This window comes from Oncorhynchus tshawytscha, linkage group LG19, assembly GCF_018296145.1.
Source record: "Oncorhynchus tshawytscha isolate Ot180627B linkage group LG19, Otsh_v2.0, whole genome shotgun sequence".
Lineage (NCBI taxonomy): Eukaryota > Metazoa > Chordata > Actinopteri > Salmoniformes > Salmonidae > Oncorhynchus > Oncorhynchus tshawytscha.
The window spans coordinates 27,892,078-27,917,275 of NC_056447.1; the positions used below are offsets into that span (position 1 = coordinate 27,892,078).

Genomic DNA, 25,198 nt, shown 5'->3' on the forward strand with positions numbered 1-25,198 from the left:
AATCACTGCTAGTTGTGATACACCCTGGAATGGTCCACCACCCAAAAGACATCCAGCCAACTTGACACAACTGTGAGAAACATTGGAGTCAACATGGGCCAGCATCCCTGTGGAATGCTTTCGATGAAATGAGGCTGTTCTGATGGGAAGTGTATATAGTGTGTGTGTATTAATTATTATCATTGTGTTCTGCATAGATGATTAGTGTTAGATCACTAACCACACGTTTTAAATGTTTTATTTGAATGCAATTCACTGTAGAGTATGTACTGCTTTTTCATATAGTAATCCACCATAACTGTAGGGTATTATTGTGTCTGTGCAGAGCATAATTGCTAGTAAGCTGACTATGTATAATCAGCATGTAACAACAAGTGCAGAAACTGAATACTAAACATCCCTAATTTCCAACCATTTATTCTTATAGGGTGACCTGTACATATGAACACATTGCTGGAGAACCAGAGAAGATATTGTCTCTGGTGTTCCTGTGGGATATGAATGACAGCTTGAGAATGTCACATGAGATCATGATGTTTTACCAAATGATGGAACAAGCCCAGAACACCAGCTGTGAAGCACCCACCCCCATCTGCAATACGAGTGCAAATGGAGACTCACTACAGCTGCCCACCTTCTCCACAGCAGCCAAAGTCAGAGTAATCATTACTTTCACTCTGTGTGCCATGTCAGCTGTCTGTAACCTCGCTGTGCTGTGGGCCGCCAATACCAACGGAAAGCGCAAGTCCCACGTTAGGATATTAATAATTAACTTGACTGTGGCAGACCTGCTGGTGACTTTCATCGTCATGCCTGTTGATGCTGTCTGGAATATCACAGTTCAGTGGCAGGCAGGAGACGTCGCCTGTAGGCTGCTGATGTTCATGAAACTTGTTGCCATGTACTCCTGTGCTTTTGTCACAGTGGTCATTAGCTTGGACCGCCAGTCTGCTATCCTCAACCCACTGGCCATCAATGAGGCCAAGAAGAGAAGCAAGATCATGTTGTCTGTGGCGTGGGTGATGAGTGTGATTCTGTCTGTTCCCCAGGTGAGGCTCTGGTTAAGAGAGGTTTCATGTTTTCTCTCCTCAACCTGGACTCAGGACACCACAACAATTATCTAAATATACATCAGAGGACATAACAACCCTGTAACAGCTTTATTATAATAATAATACATTTTATTTTAATCTGTTTTAATGACACATTTTATATACAAGAAAATCAGCTGGATAAAAAGGAATAAAATCCCAGTAAAATAGTAAGTACAGTGCATTTGGAAAGTATTCATACCCCTTGACTTTTTACACATTTTGTTACGTGACAGCCTTATTCTGAAATGGATCATAAAATCATAAACAGGTTTTTAGAAATGTTTGCAAAAAAATATCATTTGAAATCTAACTTACATAAGGATTCAGACCATTTACTCAGTACTTTGTTGAAGCAACTTTTGGCAGCGAGTACAGCCTTTAGTCTTCTTGGGTTTGACGCTACAAGCTTGACACACCTGTATTTGGGGAGTTTCTGCCATTCTTCTCTGCAGATCCTCTCAAGCTCTGTCAGGTTGGATGGGGAGCGTCACTGCACAGCTATTTTCAGGTCTCTTCAGAGATATTCGACCAGGTTCATGTCTGGGCTCTGGCTGGGCCACTCAAGGACATTGAGACCTGTGTACGTAGGGTCATTGTCCTGTTGGAAGGTGAAACTTCGCCCCAGTCTGAGGTCTTGAGCGCTCTGGAGCAGGTTTTCATCAAGGATCTCTCTGTACTTTGCTCCGTTCATCTTTCCCTTGATCCTGACTAGTCTCCCAGTCCCTGCCGCTGAAAAACATCCCCACAGCATGATGCTGCCATCACCATGCTTCACTGTAGGGATGGTGGCAAGTTTCTTCCTGACGTGACACTTGGCATTCAGGCAAAAGCGTTCAATCTTGGTTTCATCAGACCAGCTAATCTTGTTTCTCATGGTCTGAGAGTCTGTAGGTGCCTTTTGGCAAACTCCAAGTGGGCTGTCATGTGCCTTTTACCAAGGAGTGGCTTCCGTCTGGCCACTCTACCATAAAGGCCTGATCGGTGGAGGCTGCAGAGATGGTTGTCCTTCTGTAAGGTTCTCTCATCTCCACAGAGGAACTCTGGAGCTCTGTCAGAGTGACCATCGGGTTCTTGGTCACCTGCCCGACCAAGGCCCTTCTCCCCCGATTGCTCAGTTTGGCCAGACGGCCAGCTCCATGAAGAGTCTTTGGTTCCAAACTTCTTCCATTTAAGAATGATGGAGGCCACTATGTTCTTGGGGAACTTCAATGCTGCAGACATGTTTTGCTACCCTTCTCCAAATCTGTGCCTCGACACAATCCTTTCTCAGAGCTCTACTGACAATTCCTTCAACCTCATGGCTTGGTTTTTGCTCTGACATGCACTGTCAACTGTGGGACCTTTATATAGACAGATGTGTGTGCCTTTCCAAATCATGTTCAATCAATTGAATTTACCACAGGTGGACCCCAATCAAGTTTTTATTTTAATTTTAAATTGGCAAACATTTCTAAAAAAACTATTTCCACATTGTCATTATGGGGTATTGTGTGTAGATTGATGAGGAACATAATTAATTTAATCCATTTTAGAACAAGGCTGTAACGTAGCAAAATGTGGATGAAGTCTAGGGGTCTAATGCACTTAATATAAAGTACACCAAACATGACAGAATAACCATGGAAAACACTAAACATGACGACAGACTAACCATGGAGAACACTAAACATGATGACAGACTAACCGTGGAGAACACTAAACATGACGACAGACTAACCATTGAGAACACTAAACATGATGATAGTCTAACCGTGGAAAACACTAAACATGACGACAGACTAACTGTGGAGAACACTAAACATGATGACAGACTAACTGTGGAGAACACCTAGACATGATGACACACTAACCAGGGAAGTGAACTAGACAATGGATAAAAGCTAAGCCTGTGTGAAGAGGTGTGTCTTTAGTGTGGACTAGAATATGTGTATGGATTGTGAGGTTCTGACATGGAGAGGGATTGAGTTCCAGAGTTGGGGAGCTGCACTGCTCAAAGCCTGGTTTCCGATAGAGCGGAGCCTGGTGAGAAGAATGGTGAGGAGCGCAGTGAACAGGTGGGAGTGTAGGGATACAGTAGGTCAGTAAGGTACAGAATGTGGGCACCAGTCTATTGAGTGCTTTGTAGGTGAACATGGGCAATTTGAAGAGGATCCTGTATTGAACTTATTAAAATAAATGTATAGCAAATGGACATGAACGACTTGATTTTTACAGCAATTACAAACCTAATTATTGTAGCAATAATTTAGAACAAACCTCAGAAACACTTTTCTGAAGGGAATTACAGTACAGGCATTGCAGTCACTATTGTCCATGGTTTAAGAGTAACCTTTTTAAATGTGATTGATAACTGGTGAGGAGGGCCTGCCCTACATAATTGACTGACTCATGATTATGACAGCAATTATACATTGCTGCGAATAAAATCCATCCAACTAGATAGTTTTCCAAAAAATTGTAGCACTAAAAGAAGACCTTGCCTTGCAATTATTACTTTTTCATAATTCATTTCAAGCATTCAACAATTGGCTCTTTTCACCTAATTTCATTGCAAATTGAATGACATCTGCAGTGTATTACTCACATTGACTGCAGACTAGGCAGGATTGAGCTTCTGCTGCATGAAACACTACTATTTTATGTAGTACAACACTGAAGCCAGGCCATATAATTAGTGTTAAAGACATGTTGTTATGGTTAAAGTCTTCCTTTGTGTTGTCATGCAGATGCTGATATTCCACAGTGTGACCATCACGGTTCCAGAGAAGTTTACCCAGTGCACTACTCGTGGGAGCTTTGTCCAACACTGGCAGGAAACCCTGTACAACATGTTCACCTTTGCTTGTCTTTTCCTGCTGCCGCTGATCATCATGATCTTCTGTTACACTCGTATCCTGGTAGAGATATCCAGTCGCATGACCCACGGAAACAGTAGGTCAAATTACATATTTTACCATCAATTGTAGTACCACTAGTGGCATTGTATACAGTTGTTCATGAGGGGGTTACAAAGAGCACTGTGTTTTTGAAGATAAAGGTAATTGAGACTTATTGTCAAATTAGGTGTTAGATGCTAAGATTATGAGCAAGTGTTTATTGCCTTGTTTCAGTGTCTTCTAAGGAGATACATCTCCGACGCTCTCACAACAACATTCCAAAAGCACGGATGAGGACTTTGAAGATGAGCATTGTTATCGTGACTTCCTTCATCGTCTGCTGGACTCCTTACTACCTGTTGGGACTGTGGTACTGGTTCTTCCCTGACGATATGGATGAGACAGTCTCTCATTCTTTGACTCATATGCTCTTTATTTTTGGCCTCTTCAATGCCTGTTTGGACCCAATAACTTACGGCCTGTTCACCATCCATTTCCGCCATGGCCTGAAGCGCTACTGTCGGAGCACAGCCACGTTCAGCCGTGAGTCAGAGAACAACACTACCCTGACCGGCTCTTTCAGGCGCTCCCCCTTCCGCCTGACACGGCTTACCCAGCAAGGCCAGACGTCCATCACTGGCCAGATGGCAGAGGAGGAACAGGTCAAGAAAACCTGCCACTATAGCAACTACCTCACAGTTCACAGCAGTGGAGAAGGTGACCCAAGTCCGGCCAGTCCTGAAAGCACTATATGAGGGATTAGAATGTGTCCTACTAAAGAACATTGCTTACCTTAATCTTCATACCTTCATCTGCTGGCTCACAATTAATACTTTGAAAAACTCATTGTTGTGCTGCATGAAATCAGATTGGATTAATTTTCACATTCAGCCAGATGGGGCTTACAGTGTAAATCATGGTTTCCCCAATAGGTGTGCGTATTTGGCTGGCAGTTGATATATACACCGTGCAATTACAAAGTATTCAGACCACTTGACTGTTTCCACATTATGTTACGCTACGGCCGTATTCTAAAATTGATTAAATAAAAATTTTTCCTCATCAATCTACACACAATACCCCATAATAACAAAGCGAAAACAGGTTAGACATTTTTTGCAAATTTATTTAAAAGTATAAAACAGAAATACTTTATTTACATAGGTATTCAAACCTTTTGCTATGAGACTCGAAATTGAGCTCAGGTGCATCCTGTTTCCATTGATCATCCTTGAGATGTCTCTACAACTTGATTGGAGACCACCTGTGGTAAATTGAATTGATTGGACATGATTTAGAAAGGCACACACCTGTTTATATAAAGTTCCACAGTTGACAGTGCATGTCAGAGCAGAAACCAAGCCATAAGGTCGAAGGAATTGTCGGTAGAGCTCCGAGACAGGATTTTGTTGAGGCCCAGTTCTGGGGAAGGGTGCCGGAAAATTTCTGCAGCATTGAAAGTCCCCAAGAACACATTGGCCTCCATCATTCTTAAATGGAAGTTTGAATCCACCAAGACTCTTTCTAGAACTGGCCGCCTGGCCAAACTGAGCAATCGGGGGAGAAGGGCCTTGGACAGGGAGGTGACCAAGATCCCAATGGTCACTCTGACAGAGCTCCAGAGTTCCTCTGTTGCGATGGGAGAACCTTCCAGATGGACAGGAATCTCTGCAGCACTCCACCAATCATGCCTTTATGGTAGCGTGGCCAGACGGACATGACAGCCCGCTTGGAATTGACCAAAAGGCACCTAAAGACTCTCAGTCCATGAGAAACAAGATTCATCTGGTCTGATGAAACCAAGATTGAACACTTTGGCCTGAATGCCAAGTGTCACGTCTGGAGGAAACCTGACACCATCCCTACGGTAAAGCATGGGGGTGGAAGCATCATGCTGTGGGGATGTTTTTCAGGGACTGGGAGACTAGTCAGGATTGAGGGAAAGATGAAAGGATTATAGTACAGAGAGATCCTTGATGAAAACCTGCTCTAGAGCGCTCAGACTGAGGCAAAGGTTCATCTTCCAACAGGACAACAAACCTAAGTACACAGCCAAGACAACACAAAAGTGGCTTCGGGACAAGTCTCGGAATGTTCTTGAGTGGCACAGCCAGAGCCTGGACTTGACCTCAATCGAACATCTCTGGAGAGACCTGAAAATAGCTGTGCAGCAATGCTCCCCATCCAACCTGACAGAGCTTGAGAAGGACATGCAGAGAAAAATGGGAGAAACTCCCCAAATACAGGTGTGCCAAGCTTGTAGCGTCATACCCAAGAAGACTTGAGGCTGTAATCGCTGCCAAAGGTGTTTTAAAGTACTGAATAATGGGTATGAATGCTTATGTAAATATATTTTATACGTTTGCCAACATTTCTAAAAACCTTTTTTGCTTTGTCATTATAAGGTGTTGTGTGTAGATTGATGAGGGAAAATAACAATATAATAAATGTTAGAATAAGGCTGTAACGTAACAAAATGTAGAAAAAGTCAAGGAGTCTGAATACTTTCTGAAAGTCTGTATATATTACAGTACCAGTCAAAAGTTAGGACACCTACTCAAGGACACCTAAAAGTCAAGGGTCTTTCTTATTTTTTTTTTTTACAATTTTCTACATTGTAGTGAAAACATCAAAATTATTAACTAAAATATACGGAATCATGTGGTAACCAAAAACGTGTTAAACAAATATTTAGATTTTAGATTCTTCAAAGTAGTCATCCTTTGCCTTGATAACGGCTTTGTACACTCTTGGCATTCTCTCAACCAGCTTCATGAGGTAGTCACCTGGAATGCTTTTCAATTAACAGGTGTGCCTTTTTAAAAGTTAATTTGTGGAAAGAAACTACTACTAAATGATACCAATAATAAGAAGAGACTTGCTTGGGCCAAGAAACATGAGCAATGGACATTAGTCAAAATCTGTCCTTTGGTCTGATGAGTCCAAACATTTTTGGTTCCAACCGCTATGTCCTTGTGAGACGCAGAGTAGGTGAACGGATAATCTTTGTATGTGTGTATCCCACTGTGAAGCATGGAGGTGGAGGTGTGAAGGTGTGGGGTTTGCTGTCTGTGATTTATTTAGAATTCAAGGCACACTTAACCAGCATGGCTACCACAGTATTCTGCAGCGATACGCCATCCCATCTGGTTTCCGCTTAGTGGGACTATCATTTGTTTTTCAACAGGACAAATGTTGCACTTCTTCAAACATTCCTGGACCTGCGACCAAAAACAAGCTCCGTATGGACAGTACTAAAACAAATTATCTTACGATTCTGTCTCTTCGATGCAAAATCTGCAGAGCTGGGATGGTTGTATCCCCCATAATATAAACTCAGCAAAAAAAGAAATGTCCTCTCCCTGTCAGCTGTGTATATTTTCAGCAAACTTAACATGTGTAAATATTTGTATGACCATAATAAGATTCAACAACTGACACATAAAAGAAGTTCCACAGAGCTGGGACCCTGGGCATCTTTCTTTTGGTGTTTTTCAGAGTCAGTAGAAAGGCCTCTTTAGTCCTAAGAAAGGCCTCTTTAGGCCTCCTAAGAAAGGCCTCTTTAGTCCTAGAAAGGCCTCTCTTTTGTCCTAAGTTTTCACAACTGTGACCTTAACCTATTTTGGTCTTAAATACATGGCCAACAAACAAGTTCCTTAATTTTCCCCCTTCCACTTGCCTCTCATTTTTGCAGTAATGCTGCAATTAGTTGGTTGTAATTTTGGGTAGAGCAGACATTTCCACATACTTTTGTTAGCTGCATGTGTGACAACTCCACCAGTCCTATTTATGATATAATTTACAAAGATTATACTTTTTTTTCCAAAAATATATATATTTTTGTAATTATTATATTTGAGTTTAACCACAATATTTGTTGTATTATTTATTCTGTCTTTTCTGGTGGATTAAACTGAAATTGCAACCAACTTTCTATGGCTTGTTTTAAAACTAGCTATATTTTAGAGCATTTTTCATTTTCAAATAACTGAAAGTGAGAGGTTGAATTCTGAATAAAGTTTTAAAAAAAAGGCCATTCCTGAACATGGGGTGAGACATTCTTACTAATCTGCTAGAGAACCAGTTTGGATTTAAATGTAACTTTTGTATGACTGACGCCTTTAGTGAGAGGGCTAATGCTTTAATATTTAATAATATCTGCCCTCTGAATTTATATTAATTATATACATAGGCCCATTTCATTTTATCTGGCATGCCGTTACAAATAAAATATAATTTTATTTTGCTCATATAATTAAAAAAACAGGTCGGTAGGTGTAGGCAAGACCATAAGCAAATAGGTAAACTGGGATATGACTAAAGAGTTAATCAGGGTGATTTTTCCACAAATAGACAGGAATTGTTGTTTCCATGGTAGAAAAATCTACTTTTGCTAACTTTATTAAACTCTATTGTAGTAAAATAATGTATTTATTTCTGGATATGTATACTGAGAATATCCACATCACCGTCAGAACATTTTATTGCTAAACTATATGGTAATGTAAAAGTTGTTTTTTTGTCATCCAATACATAATATATTACATTTATCATGATTTGGTTGTAATCTAGAGAGGTTAGAAAAAGTCTCAAGATCCTCTGAGGCTGTGAAGGGATCCAAATTGTGGATTTAAAAGAAAACATGAATCATCAGCATACAATAACACCTTTATGTTTATGCCCTTGATTTCTAACCCCTTGATATTATTGTTAGATCTGGTTTTAATAGCTAACATTCCGATGGCCATAATAAATCGATATGCCAACAGTGGGCCACCTTATTTTACTCCTCTTAACAGTTGAATACTTTTTGAGAAGTAGCCATTATTTATTATTTTACACCTAGGGTTACTATACATAACTTTAACCCATTGTATAAGAGATTCTACAAAATTGATATATTCCAGGCATTAATATTTAAATTACTGTTATACTTTATCTAAAGCCTTTTCAAAGTCAGCTATGAATACCAGACCTGGTTTTCCAGATTTTTCATAGTATTCTATTGCTTCCAGTACTTGTCTTATATTATCTCCAATGTGTTGTCTTATTAATATACAACAATACCTTTTTAATTCTATGTGCATTGAATTTTTCTAGAATTTTTCACCACAACACTGAAGTTTAAGAGGCCTCCAATTTTTTTTAATGGACCGGATCTTTATATTTACCACTTTGATCAGTTTCAGTAATAATGTAATCAGACCTTCTTGTTGAGTATCTGATAATCTACCAAGTTTTGGTATACCTCCACTGGTATGCCATCCAACCCTAGAGGTGTCCTGGACTTAAAGGCTTTAACATGAGTCTTTCTGTACAGCTGTTAATTTTACATTATTCATAGAAAAAAATCCAAACAATTATCTTCGGTTAGTGGAGATGGAGACTGAAATGAAAACATATGCTTATGGTACTTTGCTTCCACTTTCAAAATATTGTTTGGTGAATCATATGTGACATAATCCACACAGTTCGCTTTATTTTTTTATAATATATTACACTTGATCTTTCTTGAATAAGTTCCTCCCATTTCTTTTTGTTTTTCCTCTTGTTTTTCTTTTCTTTTGATGCCAGCGAGAATGACATAAGAAAGTAGTCAAGACGACTAGCTTGATTGAGCCTCCACCATGTATATCTCACTAGGTCAGGATATTTAAGCATTCATATATCTACTAGTTCCAATATATCCAGACATTTGTGATTTCCTTAAGTGTATGAGGGTGATCGTTTGTATTGTGATTTCCTTTATGGTCCATTGAGGTATTTACAACCATATTATAATCTCCCACCATAATAATAGAGTATTGTATTGCTTGTAGGTTTGATAAATTATTATATATATATATATACAGTTGAAGTCGGAAGTTTACATAAACTTAGGTTGGAGTCATTAAAACTAGTTTTTCAACCACTCCACAGATTTCTTGTTAAACTATAGTTTTGGCAAGTCAGTTAGGACATCTACTTTGTGCATGACACAGGTAATTTTTCCAACAATTCTTTACAGACAGATTATTTCACTTATAATTAACTGTATCACAATTCCAATGGGTCAGAAGTTCACATACACTAAGTTGACTGTGCCTTTAAACAGCTTGGAAAATTACAGAAAATTATGTCATGGCTTTAGAAGCTTCTGATAGGCTAATGGACATCATTTGAGTCAATTGGAGGTGTATCTGTGGATGTATTTCAAGGCCGACCTTCAAACTCAGTGCCTCTTTGCTTGTTATCATGGGAAATTGAAAAGAAAACAAGACCTCAGAAAACAAATAGTAGACCTCCATAAGTCTGGTTCATCCTTGGGAGCAATTTCCAAACGCCTGAAGGTACCGCGTTCATCTGTACAATAGTACGCAAGTATAAACAACATGGGACCACGCAGCCGTCATACCGCTCAGGAAGGAGACGCGTTCTGTCTCCTAGAGATGCACGTACTTTGGTGCGAAAAGTGCAAATCAATCCCAGAACAACGGCAAAGGACCTTGTGAAGATGCTGGAAGAAACAGTTACAAAAGTATCTATATCCACAGTAAAATGAGTCCTCTATCAACATAACCTGAAAGTATGCTCAGCAAGGAAGAAGACACTGCCCCAAAACCGCCATAAAAAAGCCAGACTACGGTTTGCAACTGCACATGGAGACAAAGATCATACTTTTTGGAGAAATGTCCTCTGGTCTGATGAAACAAAAATCAAACTGTTTGGTCATAATGACCATCATCATGATTTGAGAAAAAAGTGCGATGCTAGCAAGCCGAAGAACACCATCCCAATAGTGAAGAATGGGGATGGCAGCATCATGTTGTGTTGGTGCTTTGCTGCAGGAGGGACTGGTGCACTTCACAAAATAGATGGCATCATGGGGCTGGAAAATTATGTGGATATATTGAAGCAACATCTTAAGACATCAGTCAGCAAGTTAAAGCTTGGTTGCAAATGGGTCTTCCAAATGGACAATGACCCCAAGCATACTTCCAAAGTGGTGTCAAAATGGCTTAAGGACAACTAAGTCAAGGTATTGAAGTGGCCACCACAAAGCCCTGACCTCAATCTTATCGAGAATTTGTGGGCAGAACTGAAAAAGCGTGTGCGAGCAAGGAGGCCTACAAACCTGACTCAGTTATACTAGCTCTGTCAGGAGGAATGGGCCAAAATTCTCCCAACTTATTGTGGGAAGCTTGCGGAAGGCTACCCAAAACGTTTGACCCAAGTTAAACAATTTAAAAGCAATGCTACCAATTACTAATTGAGTGTATGTAGACTTCTGACCCACTGGGAATGTGATGAAAGAAATAAAAGCTGAAATAAATCATTCTCTCTAGTATTATTCTGACATTTCACATTCTTAAAATAAAGTTGTGATCCTACCTAAAACAGGGAGTTGTTACTGGGATTAAATGTCAGGAATTGTGAAAAACTGAGTTTAAATGTATTTGGCTAAGTTGTATGTAAACGTCCGACTTCAACTGTGTTTTCAAAGAAGCATGGATCATTGTTTGGAATGTATATATTAATGAGCCCCCTCCCCTCTTTCAATTATTTTCTTTGTTGGACATAATTGACTGATTTTAATGTAGGAAACCTGTTCCCAAGTAGTAGAGAGGCATATGTGATCATATCCCACTGAAATCAAGGTTTAAAAATCCCAATGTATTTAAGGTTTGAAAAAGTTCTGTTTTTGTCAAATACTATATCTGTGTGTGATTATTGCGGTCAATTTGCAGTGTACAAATTGTTTAGAACTATGTGCCGGCCCCCCAACCCGCTCAAGGAAAAATCGACACACGGCTGAATGTAATTGGTGAACCCTGGTTTAAATCATAAGACGATTATCTGCATATTACTTCAAACAATAGTACTCCCGTGGAGTTGTCTTTTGACTTGTCCAGGAAACATGGTTTTTCATTTAATAGAGGCATAATAACCAAGCATACCAGGAAAAACTATTTTCCATGGATATATCCATTTCGTTAAGATGTGCCGAGGAGGAAGCCTATAAATGAATTCCTCTTGGTTCAAGTTAAGTTAATCTTGCAGGCAGATATTACATATGGACATGGAACATCATAAATGTAAATGGATGCAAATTCAGCTCGAGGACATCTAGATGCTCAATGTGTGGACTCCATGGGTGGCTTCATTATAGTTTTCATTGTGCAATGTGAAGAGCAGCTTTATGTGAATTAAAAAATATTGCCATTTTCCTCTATGATCAGATGAATGTTGTGGTCCAGTATATATTGTATTCCACCCTAATAGCCTTTATAATTGAAGTGGTTGGGCATAGTGAAGTGTGATTGTACCTTACAATATGAATAGTCTTGGTTGGTTCTTTGGGGATGTGTTATTTGTGGAAGTTATGTCCAGTGCCACAGGGAAATCACTGCATAGTGTGTTTGAAGACGACCAAACTGTAAAATGTGATTGGTTGGTTGGTTTATTTGTTTTGTCATCCAAAAAAATAGTATATTATGTTGTTGTTGTGTAATACATTGATGGCCACATTCAGTAGATGTTACAGTAGAAGACAAACAGATACTTTAATATTGGATTTACTGGTACCAGAAAATGTTGCAGAAAACCCCAGAAGACAATTTGTTTACTAATATTCAGTTGTATGCTTTTTCTCTTAAGTGTTTGCTTGTGTTAAAAGATAAAATAAGTTAAGGGGAAAGCAATGTGTGTGCATTATTGCAATATTTGTTAAGTTAAAAGCAAGATGTGTATGCCTGTGACTTGTACATTATTTCAATAAAGTTGTGTTAATTGTATTAATCCATACTAAGCATCTCCTAAATTATTTATGGGGCATAATACATCCAGTAATTAGTACTATAATATGTGACCCTGCTAATATATACAGTTAAATTGTGTTCATTATCAGACCGTGCAGATTATCTTCTGAACAAAACACTGTCTCTGGCCTGATCAATCATGTGATGTTATTTTGGACAGTAATATCCTAGATGCATACATAATGGAGTACTATCTGATGAATCTCTTCTCCATCTCTGGTGCATTACTCACAAAATGTCTGTCTAAATGGCAAATCTCCTGCTACGGTACTGCTCACCAATTGTTTATTTCCCAGAAGAGGAATCACATTCTGACAAAGGTAACTATATGGAAAAACAATGTTTGGTTACACTTTCTATAGACCACTATGTATTCATTTATAAAGGCTTTTCGAGTAAGACAGAGGTTGTTTTGAAAGATAACAGCAAGTATAATTCTCTGTGTTAATAGAAAACCAAACACATTCATTAACTCTTTTCTTTTGCCTCTCATTCTGTCAATGCCATTCTGAACCACAACAATAAGCAGGAATGACAGGCCCATACGATATTGCCTGTCAGTGACCATCAGCAGGTATATGTTCTTACATTTGCATCAAACGACAATCTCATTAATATTGCTGCATCTGCTTCCCAGTCTGCAGCACTGTTGAGTGACACAAGTCACTGACCAAGGTGACAGCCGGCATGGCCTACATTTGAGGACACTACTTTTTTCTAATAAGAAAATAGTATATATATATATATATATATGTACAGTTTGAAGTTGGAGGTTTACATACACTTAGGTTGGAGTCATTAAAACTCATTTTTCAACCACTCCACAAATTTCAAGTTAACAAACTTTAGTTTTGGCAAGTCAGTTAGGACATCTACTTTGCAGATGACACAAGTCATTTTTCCAACAATTGTTTACAGACAGATTATTTCACTTATAATTCACTGTATCACAATTCCAGTGGGTCAGACGTTTACATACACTAAGTTGACTGTGCCTTTAAACAGCTTGGAAAATTCCAGAAAATTCTGTCATGGCTTTAGAAGCTTCTGATAGGCTAATTGACATCATTATAGTCAATTGGAGATGTACCTGTGGATGTATTTCAAGGCTTAACTTCAAACTCAGGGTATAAACACCATGAGACCACACACCCATCATACCGCTCAGGAAGGAGACACATTCTGTCTCCTAGAGATTAATGTACTTTGGTGCGAAAAGTGCAAATTAATCCCAGAACAACAGCAAAGGACCTTGTGAAGATGCTGGAGGAAACCGGTACAAAGTATCTATATCCACAGTAAAACAAGTCCTATATCGACATAACCTGAAAGGCCGCTCAGCAAGGAAGAAGCTACTGCTCCCAAACCGCCATTAAAAAAGCCAGACTACAGTTTGTAACTGCACATGGGGACAAAGATCGTACTTTTTGGAGAAATGTCCTCTGTTCTGATGAAACAAAAATAGAACTGTTTGGCCATAATGAGAATCGTTATGTTTGGAGGAAATGGGGGGGCTTGCAAGCTGTTGAACACCATCCTAACCGTGAAGCACGGGGGTGGCAGCATCATGTTGTGGGGTTGCTTTGCTGCAGGAGGGACTGGTGCACTTCAAATATAGATGGCATCATGAGGCAGGAAAATGATGTGGATATATTGAAGCAACATCTCAAGGCATCAGTCAGGAAGTTAAAGCTTGGTCGCAAATGGGTCTTCCAAATGGACAATGACCCCAAGCATGTGCCCAAAGTTGTGGCAAAATGGCTCAAGGACAACAAAGTCAATGTATTGGAGTAGTCATCACAAAGCCCTGACCTCAATCTTATCGAAATTTTGTGGGCAGAACTGAAAAACGTGTGCAAGCAAGGAGGCCTACATACAAACCTGACTCCATTACACCAGCTCTGTCAGGAAGAATGGGCCAAAATTCACCCAACTTATTGTGGGAAGCTTGTGGAAGGCTTCCCAAAACGTTAGACCCAAGTTAAACAATTTAAAGGCAATGCTACCAAATACTAATTGAGTGTATGTAAACTTCTGACCCAATGTGATGTGAGAAATAAAAGCTTAAATAAATCATTTTCTCTACTATTATACTGACATTGCACATTCTTAAAATAAAGTTGATCCTAACTGACCAAAGACAGGGAATTTTTACTAGGAATAAATGTCCGGAATTGTAAAAAACTGAGTTTAAATGTACTTGGCTAAGGTGTATGTAAACTTCCGACTTCAACTGTATATATATTGTACGCAATAAAGAATATTAATTATGGGCCAACATTAAAATATTGCTCCCAGCGTTGATCAAAGCTCAGAACGCTTATTTTCTTGCGATCTAACCGCACCTGCCACTTTGCTAACGACTGGAATCATGAACAATGTTATGTTTGCCTGCGTTCTCCAGATTTGCCTCCCATATTCACCACTCTCTCAAACGGTTAACTCCGCACTCTCGCAGCGCAGGCCTGATACGTGAAACGAATTACCCCAGCTCACAGTCGGCTCACAGTGTCTTTGCGAGACGCCGCAGACAATGTGTTTGCGAGATGCTGGGCAAAATGTCATTTTAAAACCGTCCCGCTACACCTGCCGTTTCTGCAGACATCCCCCAAACAAACAAAAACCGACTTTCGGACAATGAGTGAACAATGAGCGCAATGCATGCAGGAAGCAGCAGAGGAGAGAGAGGGGAAGCAAGCATAGAGAGAGGTTAGTACAGTGGTTCCTAAACTTGGGGTTTACTAATCTTGTCTAATCTTATCAAACAAGTTAGGAACTTAAAAAATAAGATACTGTATGTTTTAATACTAAAGTCTCCATCTTCCCCATAGGCCTCTATAGTTCTATGCCATACGTTTTCATTTCATCGCTGATGCTTACGTGTCAGTGTGAATTTCCTCCCTTTCAGGGGTATAACATTATAATTGTAATAGGCTATGTGTTTGTATATTGACTGAGGTGAATAAACCTACAGCAGCCAAGGTATAATGGACAGGGTCATTTTTTCTTGTTTTTGAAGTTCTCCTAATAGCATTTATATTTTATTTTATAGATTTGCATTAAACAAGTATGACAACAATCCATGCTTTGGTTTCCCTGGCACTGTTTCCAACACTCTACCGTTTTAGCATTTGTGGCACAAATCCCATTCAAGTCATTAGACCGATATCAGCATTTTTCATCACAGCATGTCCAAATCATCCAAAAGTATCTAAAAAATGACTGTGAAGCTCAACAAAGTCTCTTTATGGATGTTTTGAACACGATGCGTGGAATATGCTAATATCGGTCCCATGACTTGAATGGGATTTGTACCACGGTTGCTAAAACATTAGCATCTGGAAACTGCCAGGGAAACTAAACCAAAGCATGGATTGTTGTCATACCTTGTTCAACAGACTGCTTACAGGGTAAGGAAACCAACATGTCATTTGGGTGAACTATTCCTTTAAGGTTGAATAAATATTGTTACATTAGTTTGTAAGAGAGCCTTGACTTTTGGCAATTTACTGTTATTATAAAAGTAATATTGAATTGTGTTTAACTAAGAATTTGTTCTTAACTGACTTGCATAGTTAAATAAAGGTTTAAAAAATTGATTGACAACACAACCAAATATCAACATTTAAAAGCAATATATGAGCCACTGGCTTAATCCTATTCTTAAAATGTTATTTTTGGTTTAGATGGAGACATGAATCCAACATATAATTGAATAATTTCTAGACAAGTTAGTGGGCTATTTACTGTATTGCAAAAGTGATATTGAATTGTGTTTAGTTTTCAGCGCAACCAAATATCAACATTTGAAGGAGATGTGTATTTTGTGCTACTGACTTAGTCTGGCTTTAATTCCATTTTGTCTACAAACTAATAATTTATATGTTGGATTCACGTCTCCATCTCAATAGGACTAAATCAAATCAAACTTTTATTTGAAGTGCATTTAAAGTATTTAGTCCTTTTCTTTAACCTCTACAGGACCAGTGTCCTGAATAAGATGTTCAACAAGCATGTGTCCACATACATTACATCACCAAAAGTATCTTCTGCTTGGATAGTTCCATCTGTGCCACTGACTTAATCTGTCTTTAATTCCAGTTTCTCTATAAATTAATAATTGATAGGTTGGATTCACATCTCCATCTCAACCAAATATCTAAGTTAATATGGAATTGGTCAGCCCTTTGCTGCGATAACAGCTTCCACTCTTCTGGGAAGGCTTTCCACTAGACGTTGGAACATTGCTGCGGGGGCTTGCTTCCATTCAGCCATAAGAGCATTAGTGAGGTCAGGCACTGATGTTGGGCGATTAGGCCTGGTTTGCAGTCAGCGTTCCAATTCATCCCAAAGGTGTTCGATGGAGTTGAGGTCAGAACTCTGTGCAGGCCAGTCAAGTTCTTCCACACCAATCTCAACAAACCATTTCTGTATGGACCTCGCTTTGTGCACGGGGCATTGTCATGCTGAAACAGGAAAGGGCCTTCTTCAAACTGTTGCCACAAAGTTGGAAGCAGAGCATCGTCTAGAATGTCAATCTTTCCTGTAGCGTTAAGTTTTCCCTACACTGGATGAAGGAGCCTAGCCGAACCATGAAAAACAGCCCCAGACCATTATTCCTCCTTCACCAAACTTTACAGTTGGAACTATGCATTAGGGCTGGTAGCATTCTCCTGGCATCCGCCAAACCCAGATGGTTGCATTTTTCATTTGCTCTGTTAAACCTAGCCTTCGGCATGACTTCGATAGCAAAAGTGAATCTATTTAGTTAGTAAGAGATCTCTCAATAATCGTTCTCATGATAGCACATTGGTAGTAGTCAGTGACAAATATTGAAGCTAAGCTGGGCTTGGTCAAAACCCTAGATGGGAGACCAAATGTATAGCTGTAGATAGATGAACTCTCTAGGAGGTGCTGCATAGCCTATTTAAAAAAAATGTTTAATACAAAGTTGAAGATCTGGCGTTTCAAAAGGTACAAATTCAACATATCTTATACAAGATTGGTCTATGTTGAAATTTGGTTAACGTGATGACATAATCCTGTGGTTGAAATGTCACCCTCAAAACAGTGTACGTTGAATACTTTTCTCATATTCTATGTATTTTCCACGTAGATTCCACGTCACAATACATTGAGTTTGCTGTCATAAGACCTCTGCATAGATAGGTGACCTCTTGTAACCTCAATTAGTATCAATTAGTATCACGTTTCAGGAGAAGCCTGTTGCAGACAGTGTCGAAGTAACAAAAGTTTATTACAAGAACAGGGGGCAGGCAAAACGACAGGTCAAGGGCAGCCAGAGGTCAGTAATCCAGATCAGAGTCCATAAGATACAGAACGGCAGAGTCTCTGGGTCAGGGTGGCATAGCAGTTCAGACGTCTTTTTGTCCTCGTCTTGTCGTGTCCTGTATATATTTACAACTTTTTTCACATACATTTTATTTTTATTTTCCATCAACTCATCTTCAAAACACTCTCCTGCAACCCGCCTCACCAATTTATATTTATAAAAAAGTATTATTTACCTCAAATCTGTAATCCTCCAAGAAGCTAGCCAGAAACTCCAAGAAGCTAACCAGAAACTAGCCAGAAGCTAGCCAGGAGCTAGCCAGAAGCTAGCCCAGAAGCTAATCCAGAAGCTAATCAGAAGCTAGTTCAGAAGCTAGTTAGCTTCTTTACTGGCAAATCGTTAGTATTCAGCTAACCACGGTTTGTGTTCATCAGCTATCCTTTAGCTCAAAAATCTATCGGCAGTTTTGTACGGCGCAGCGCGGCTCGGAACGGAACATACCGGACCAATTTTTCTCTCCATGTCCCTGGATTTCAACTGCTCTCTGGACATTCATACCCGGATCTCACAGCTAGCTAGCTGCTATCCGTGTGACTATCGGCTTTCGTCGATTCCGGAGCAAACATCAATTATTCCGGAGCTAGCCAGCTCCGTCAATCACTCCTGAGTTCCATCAATCACTCCTGGGCTGCAGTCACCTATCCGGACCCGTTTTACTGCCTACGCGGAGCCCCACCGGGCCTTCACAACTGGACTGCCGACGTTATCTACCCGAAGGAGATCCGGCTGGCTCCTCCGTCGCGACGTTACCTGAACGCCCATCTGCGGCCTGCTAACCGTTAGCTGTCTTACCGGCTGCTATCTGAATAGACAATCGGACAATTTATTTATTTTTATTATTATTGTTTTCTTCTTGGGCCTCTATAACTATATCTATTGTTTTTATTTTTGTTGTTGTTGTGTGATTTGGATTAATCCCCTCTACCACACGGAACCACACTAATCTACTGACGGAACGCAAGAGGTGGCTAACAACAGACCTCCATCCTATGCTAGCTTGCTACCGATGGCCTGGCTAGCTGTCTAAATCGCCGTGACCCCCAACCAACATATCCACTCACTGGACCCTTTTGATCACTCGACTAAGCATGCCTCTCCTTAATGTCAATATGTCTTGTCCATTGCTGTTCTGGTTAGTGTTTATTGGCTTATTTCACTGTAGAGCCTCTAGTCCTGCTCACTATACCTTATCCAACCTATTAGTTCCACCCCCCACACATGCAATGACATCTCCTGGTTTCAATGATGTTTCTAGAGACAATATCTCTCTCTTCATCACTCAATACCTAGGTTTACCTCCACTGTATTCACATCCTACCATACCTTTGTCTGTACATTATACCTTGATGCTATTTTATCGCCCCCAGAAACCTCCTTTTACTCTCTGTTCCAGACGTTCTAGACGACCAATTCTTATTGCTTTTAGCCGCACCCTTATTCTACTCCTCCTATGTTCCTCTGGCGATGTAGAGGTGAATCCAGGCCCTGCAGTGCCTAGCTCCACTCCTATTCCCCAGGCGCTCTCTTTTGACGACTGCTGTAACCGTAATAGCCTTGGTTTCATGCATGTTAACATTAGAAGCCTCCTCCCTAAGTTTGTTCTATTCACTGCTTTAGCACACTCTGCCAACCCGGATGTTCTAGCTGTGTCTGAATCCTGGCTCAGGAAGACCACCAAAAATTCAGACATTTTAATTCCAAACGACAACATTTTCAGACAAGATAGAACTGCCAAAGGGGGCGGTGTTGCAATCTACTGCAAAGATAGCCTGCAGAGTTCTGTCCTACTATCCAGGTCTGTACCCAAACAATTTGAACTTCTACTTTTAAAAATCCACCTCTCTAAAAACAAGTCTCTCACCGTTGCCGCCTGCTATAGACCACCCTCTGCCCCCAGCTGTGCTCTGGACACCATATGTGAACTGATTGCCCCCATCTATCTTCAGAGCTCGTGCTGCTAGGCGACCTAAACTGGAACATGCTTAACACCCCAGCCATCCTACAATCTAAACTTGATGCCCTCAATCTCACACAAATTATCAACGAACCTACCAGGTACCTCCCCAAAGCCTTAAACACGGGCACCCTCATAGATATCATCCTAACCAACTTTCCCTCTAAATACACCTCTGCTGTCTTCAACCAAGATCTCAGCGATCACTGCCTCATTGCCTGCATCCGTAATGGGTCAGCGGTCAAACGACCTCCACTCATCACTGTAAAACGCTCCCTCAAACACTTCAGCGAGCAGGCCTTTCTAATCGACCTGGCCGGGGTGTCCTGGAAGGATATTGATCTCATCCCGTCAGTAGAGGATGCCTGGATATATTTTTTGAATGCCTTCCTAACCATCTTAAATAAACATGCCCCATTCAAGAAATTTAGAACCAGGAACAGATATAGCCCTTGGTTCTCCCCAGACCTGACTGCCCTTAACCAACACAAAAACATCCTATGGCGTTCTGCATTAGCATCGAACAGCCCCCGTGATATGCAGCTGTTCAGGGAAGCCAGAAACCATGATACACAGGCAGTTAGAAAAGCCAAAGGCTAGAAATTTTTCCAGCAACACTAACTCAAAAAGTTCTGGGACACTGTAAAGTCCATGGAGAATAAGAACACCTCCTCCCAGCTGCCCACTACACTGAAGATAGGAAACACTGTCACCACTGATAAATCCACCATAATTGAGAATTTCAATAAGCATTTTTCTACAGCTGGCCATGCTTTCCACCTGGCTACTCCTACCCCGGTCAACAGCACTGCACCCCCAACAGCAACTCGCCCAAGCCTTCCCCATTTCTTTCTCCTTCTCCCAAATCCATTCAGCTGATGTTCTGAAAGAGCTGCAAAATCTGGACCCTACAAATCAGCCGTGCTAGACAATCTGGACCCTTTCTTTCTAAAATGATCTGCCGAAATTGTTGCCACCCCTATTACTAGCCTGTTCAACCTCTCTTTCGTGTCGTCTGAGATTCCCAAAGATTGGAAAGCAGCTGCGGTCATCCCCCTCTTCAAAGGGGGGGACACTCTTGACCCAAACTGCTACAGACCTATATCTATCCTACCATGCCTTTCTAAGGTCTTCGAAAGCCAAGTCAACAAACAGATTACCGACCATTTCGAATCTCACCATACCTTCTCTGCTATGCAATCTGGTTTCAGAGCTGGTCATGGGTGCACCTCAGCCACGCTCAAGGTCCTAAACGATATCTTAACTGCCATCGATAAGAAACATTACTGTGCAGCTGTATTCATTGATCTGGCCAAGGCTTTCGACTCTGTCAATCACCACATCCTCATCGGCAGACTCGACAGCCTTGGTTTCTCAAATGATTGCCTCGCCTCGCCTGAGTTCAGTGTGTCAAATCGGAGGGTCTGCTGTCCGGACCTCTGGCAGTCTCTATGGGGGTGCCACAGGGTTCAATTCTTGGACCGACTCTCTTCTCTGTATACATCAATGAGGTCGCTCTTGCTGCTGGTGAGTCTCTGATCCACCTCTACGCAGACGACACCATTCTGTATACTTCCGGCCCTTCTTTGGACACTGTGTTAACAACCCTCCAGACAAGCTTCAATGCCATACAACTCTCCTTCCGTGGCCTCCAATTGCTCTTAAATACAAGTAAAACTAAATGCATGCTCTTCAACCGATCGCTACCTGCACCTACCCGCCTGTCCAACATCACTACTCTGGACGGCTCTGACTTAGAATACGTGGACAACTACAAATACTTAGGTGTCTGGTTAGACTGTAAACTCTCCTTCCAGACCCATATCAAACATCTCCAATCCAAAGTTAAATCTAGAATTGGCTTCCTATTTCGCAACAAAGCATCCTTCACTCATGCTGCCAAACATACCCTTGTAAAACTGACCATCCTACCAATCCTCGACTTTGGCGATGTCATTTACAAAATAGCCTCCAATACCCTACTCAACAAATTGGATGCAGTCTATCACAGTGCAATCCGTTTTGTCACCAAAGCCCCATATACTACCCACCATTGCGACCTGTATGCTCTCGTTGGCTGGCCCTCGCTTCATACTCGTCGCCAAACCCACTGGCTCCATGTCATCTACAAGACCCTGCTAGGTAAAGTCCCCCCTTATCTCAGCTCATTGGTCACCATAGCATCTCCCACCTGTAGCACACGCTCCAGCAGGTATATCTCTCTAGTCACCCCCAAAACCAATTCTTTCTTTGGCCGCCTCTCCTTCCAGTTCTCTGCTGCCAATGACTGGAATGAACTACAAAAATCTCTGAAACTGGAAACACTTATCTCCCTCACTAGCTTTAAGCACCAACTGTCAGAGCAGCTCACAGATTACTGCACCTGTACATAGCCCACCTATAATTTAGCCCAAACAACTACCTCTTTCCCAACTGTATTTAATTAATTTATTTATTTTGCTCCTTTGCACCCCATTATTTGTATTTCTACTTTGCACATTCTTCCATTGCAAAACTACCATTCCAGTGTTTTACTTGCTATATTGTATTTACTTTGCCACCATGGCCTTTTTTACCTTTACCTCCCTTCTCACCTCATTTGCTCACATTGTATATAGACTTGTTTATACTGTATTATTGACTGTATGTTTGTTTTACTCCATGTGTAACTCTGTGTCGTTGTATCTGTCGAACTGCTTTGCTTTATCTTGGCCAGGTCGCAATTGTAAATGAGAACTTGTTCTCAACTTGCCTACCTGGTTACATAAAGGTAAAATAAATAAATAAAAGGGCAGGCAGAGGTCAATAATCCAGGGGGTGTGACAAGATACAGAATAGCAGACAGGCTTAGAGCAGGCAGAATGGTCAAAATCAGGAAAACTGGAAAAAGACAGAAGCAAGGGGAAAATCGCTGGTAGGCTTGACGAACAAAACGAACTGGCAAAAGACCAATAGAGAACATAGGTATAAATACACTGGGGATGATGGGGACAAGAATAAAGACAGGTGAAACAGATCAAAGTGTGACGACAATTAGTCATATAGTATGTCAACAGTATCAAAAGTATTCTTTGAATCCATTTTCACCTGAGAACACAAAAAGGTGCAAAAGGACATGATTATCAAAACCAATGTCTGTTATGATTGAATCCAGCTGTGACAATTTAAATTCCATTTTATTATCTGCTTTCACAGAAAGCCGTCTGGAGTGGAATGATAGTTAATTAATAGTTCAGCTTGATCGATATATATTAATATGAATATAATAATGTTCTGGGCAAGCCTGTCACTAATACAGAATCAATCGATACAACTGCCCTGGGGAAATTAAAATTACATCTCTTTGTGGGGCAGTGAAGGTTGTCTTTAAATTTGCTTGTCAGTTTTGAGCTGTTGGTGATGTAAGATTAGAGTCTGAGTGAATCAGGTTCTAATTGTTCTCTTTTCTGTTGTTTTTTTCCTTCATCATTTTTGTTTAATGGTATAGTTGCTATTCCATCATTTTGCCTTGTTGAATGTTTTGTGCTATATGTGTAATGCCCTGTTCTAGCACTACTGTTATTCAGTGGAAGTACAGTATGAGAGGTGGGATAAACTGTATCCACACAGGGATGAATTACAAAGAAAAGGATCAGTCTCTTCTCACACAATATGACAGAGCTCTCAATAAATGAGAAGTGAGTGACAGGACATCTACAGTACTCTAGCCCCGTTTATACATTCCCCTAACATGTGTCTTTTGTCCTGATCTTGTCCTGATCTTGCCCGTTTACACTTAAAAGATCTGATTAAAATTAGTTCACAATGTGTCTTTCAATCGTCTACAAAAATGTGGGCACAATCAGAATGTGGACAAGATCAGGAAAAATGGGGCTTCTATGTAGTCATACCAAGGGAACTGTGACTCACATAATGAACACTGTCTTTCCAACCACTCACTGTCTCTTCCACCTGTTTGCTTCATATGCAATCTGTAGACAATAATATTTTATGAAAGAGAGCACATGCAAGAAGATGATGAACAATCCATTTCTCTCTGTGTATGTTGACCTTCTCTATTCCATGAGTGTCTAAAACACGGCACTGTGGGAAGAGCAATCACTTGAGACCTCATATGGAAATCTAAAGGTTCAGCAGAGAGCTGAAGGGGCTATAGGGGAGTCTGTTTGAGATGCTCACCATGTGATAAATGGCATGGGGGCAAAATAATATTGTTTTCCTATATGTATTGTTCTTGACTGGTGTGATATCTCCTGTCATTTTGATAAGAGGAGTTTATGAGTTAAATCAGAATATTTGTAAACCTGTAAATAATACATAAGGATGCAATTACTATCAACTTGACCCACTCTTGTGGAGCCTAAACTCAAAGGCACACATACATACAGTGGGGAGAACAAGTATTTGATACACTGCCGATTTTGCAGGTTTTCCTACTTACTTACAAAGCATGTCTGTCATTTTTATCATAGGTACACTTGTGAGAGACTGTGAGACTGTGAGAGACGAAATCTAAAACAAAAATCCAGAAAATCACATTGTATGATTTTTAAGTAATTCATTTGCATTGTATTGCATGACATAAGTATTTGATACATCAGAAAAGCAGAACTTAATATTTGGTACAGAAACCTTTGTTTGCAATTACAGAGATCATACGTTTTCTGTAGTTCTTTACCAGGTTTGCACATGTAACGGGTGTGAAACGGCTAGCTTAGTTAGCGGTGGTGCGCGCTAATTAGTGTTTCAATCGGTGACGTCACTTGCTCTGAGACCTAGTGGTTCCCTCTGAGACTTTTGTGGAGCGATGAAGTTGTGGGTAACTGTTGTTGATGTGTGCAGGTGGGTCCCTGGTTCGCGCCCTCTGCTGTTACATTGATGCTGTTGACCCAGATCACTGGGCTTTTGTGGAGCGAGGTGGGTATAACGGATGTGAAATAGCTAGTTAGCGGTGGGCGCACTGTTTTGTGATGATTTGAGACAGAGGGTCCCTTGCTCTGCAGAGCCGGGCTTTTATGGGCGATGGGGACAGTCTAAAGTTATAGGGTCCCTGGTTCGCACCCGGGTATGGGCGAGGGGACAGTCTAAAGTTATACTGTTACACACACACACATCAGCAGGGA

At 40.6% G+C, this 25,198-nt stretch overlaps 1 protein-coding gene across 1 annotated transcript; it reads left to right on the plus strand.

The window, feature by feature from the left end:
• The first annotated feature begins 515 nt into the window (after nucleotides 1–515).
• LOC112219114 (gonadotropin-releasing hormone II receptor-like) lies at nucleotides 516–4,942 on the plus strand. The gene is made up of 3 exons (XM_024380326.2): nucleotides 516–1,049; nucleotides 3,821–4,025; nucleotides 4,205–4,942. The coding sequence occupies exons 1-3, from the start codon at nucleotides 516–518 to the stop codon at nucleotides 4,723–4,725; spliced, it is 1,260 nt and encodes a 419-aa protein (XP_024236094.1). The 3' UTR covers nucleotides 4,726–4,942.
• The last annotated feature ends 20,256 nt before the right edge of the window (nucleotides 4,943–25,198 follow it).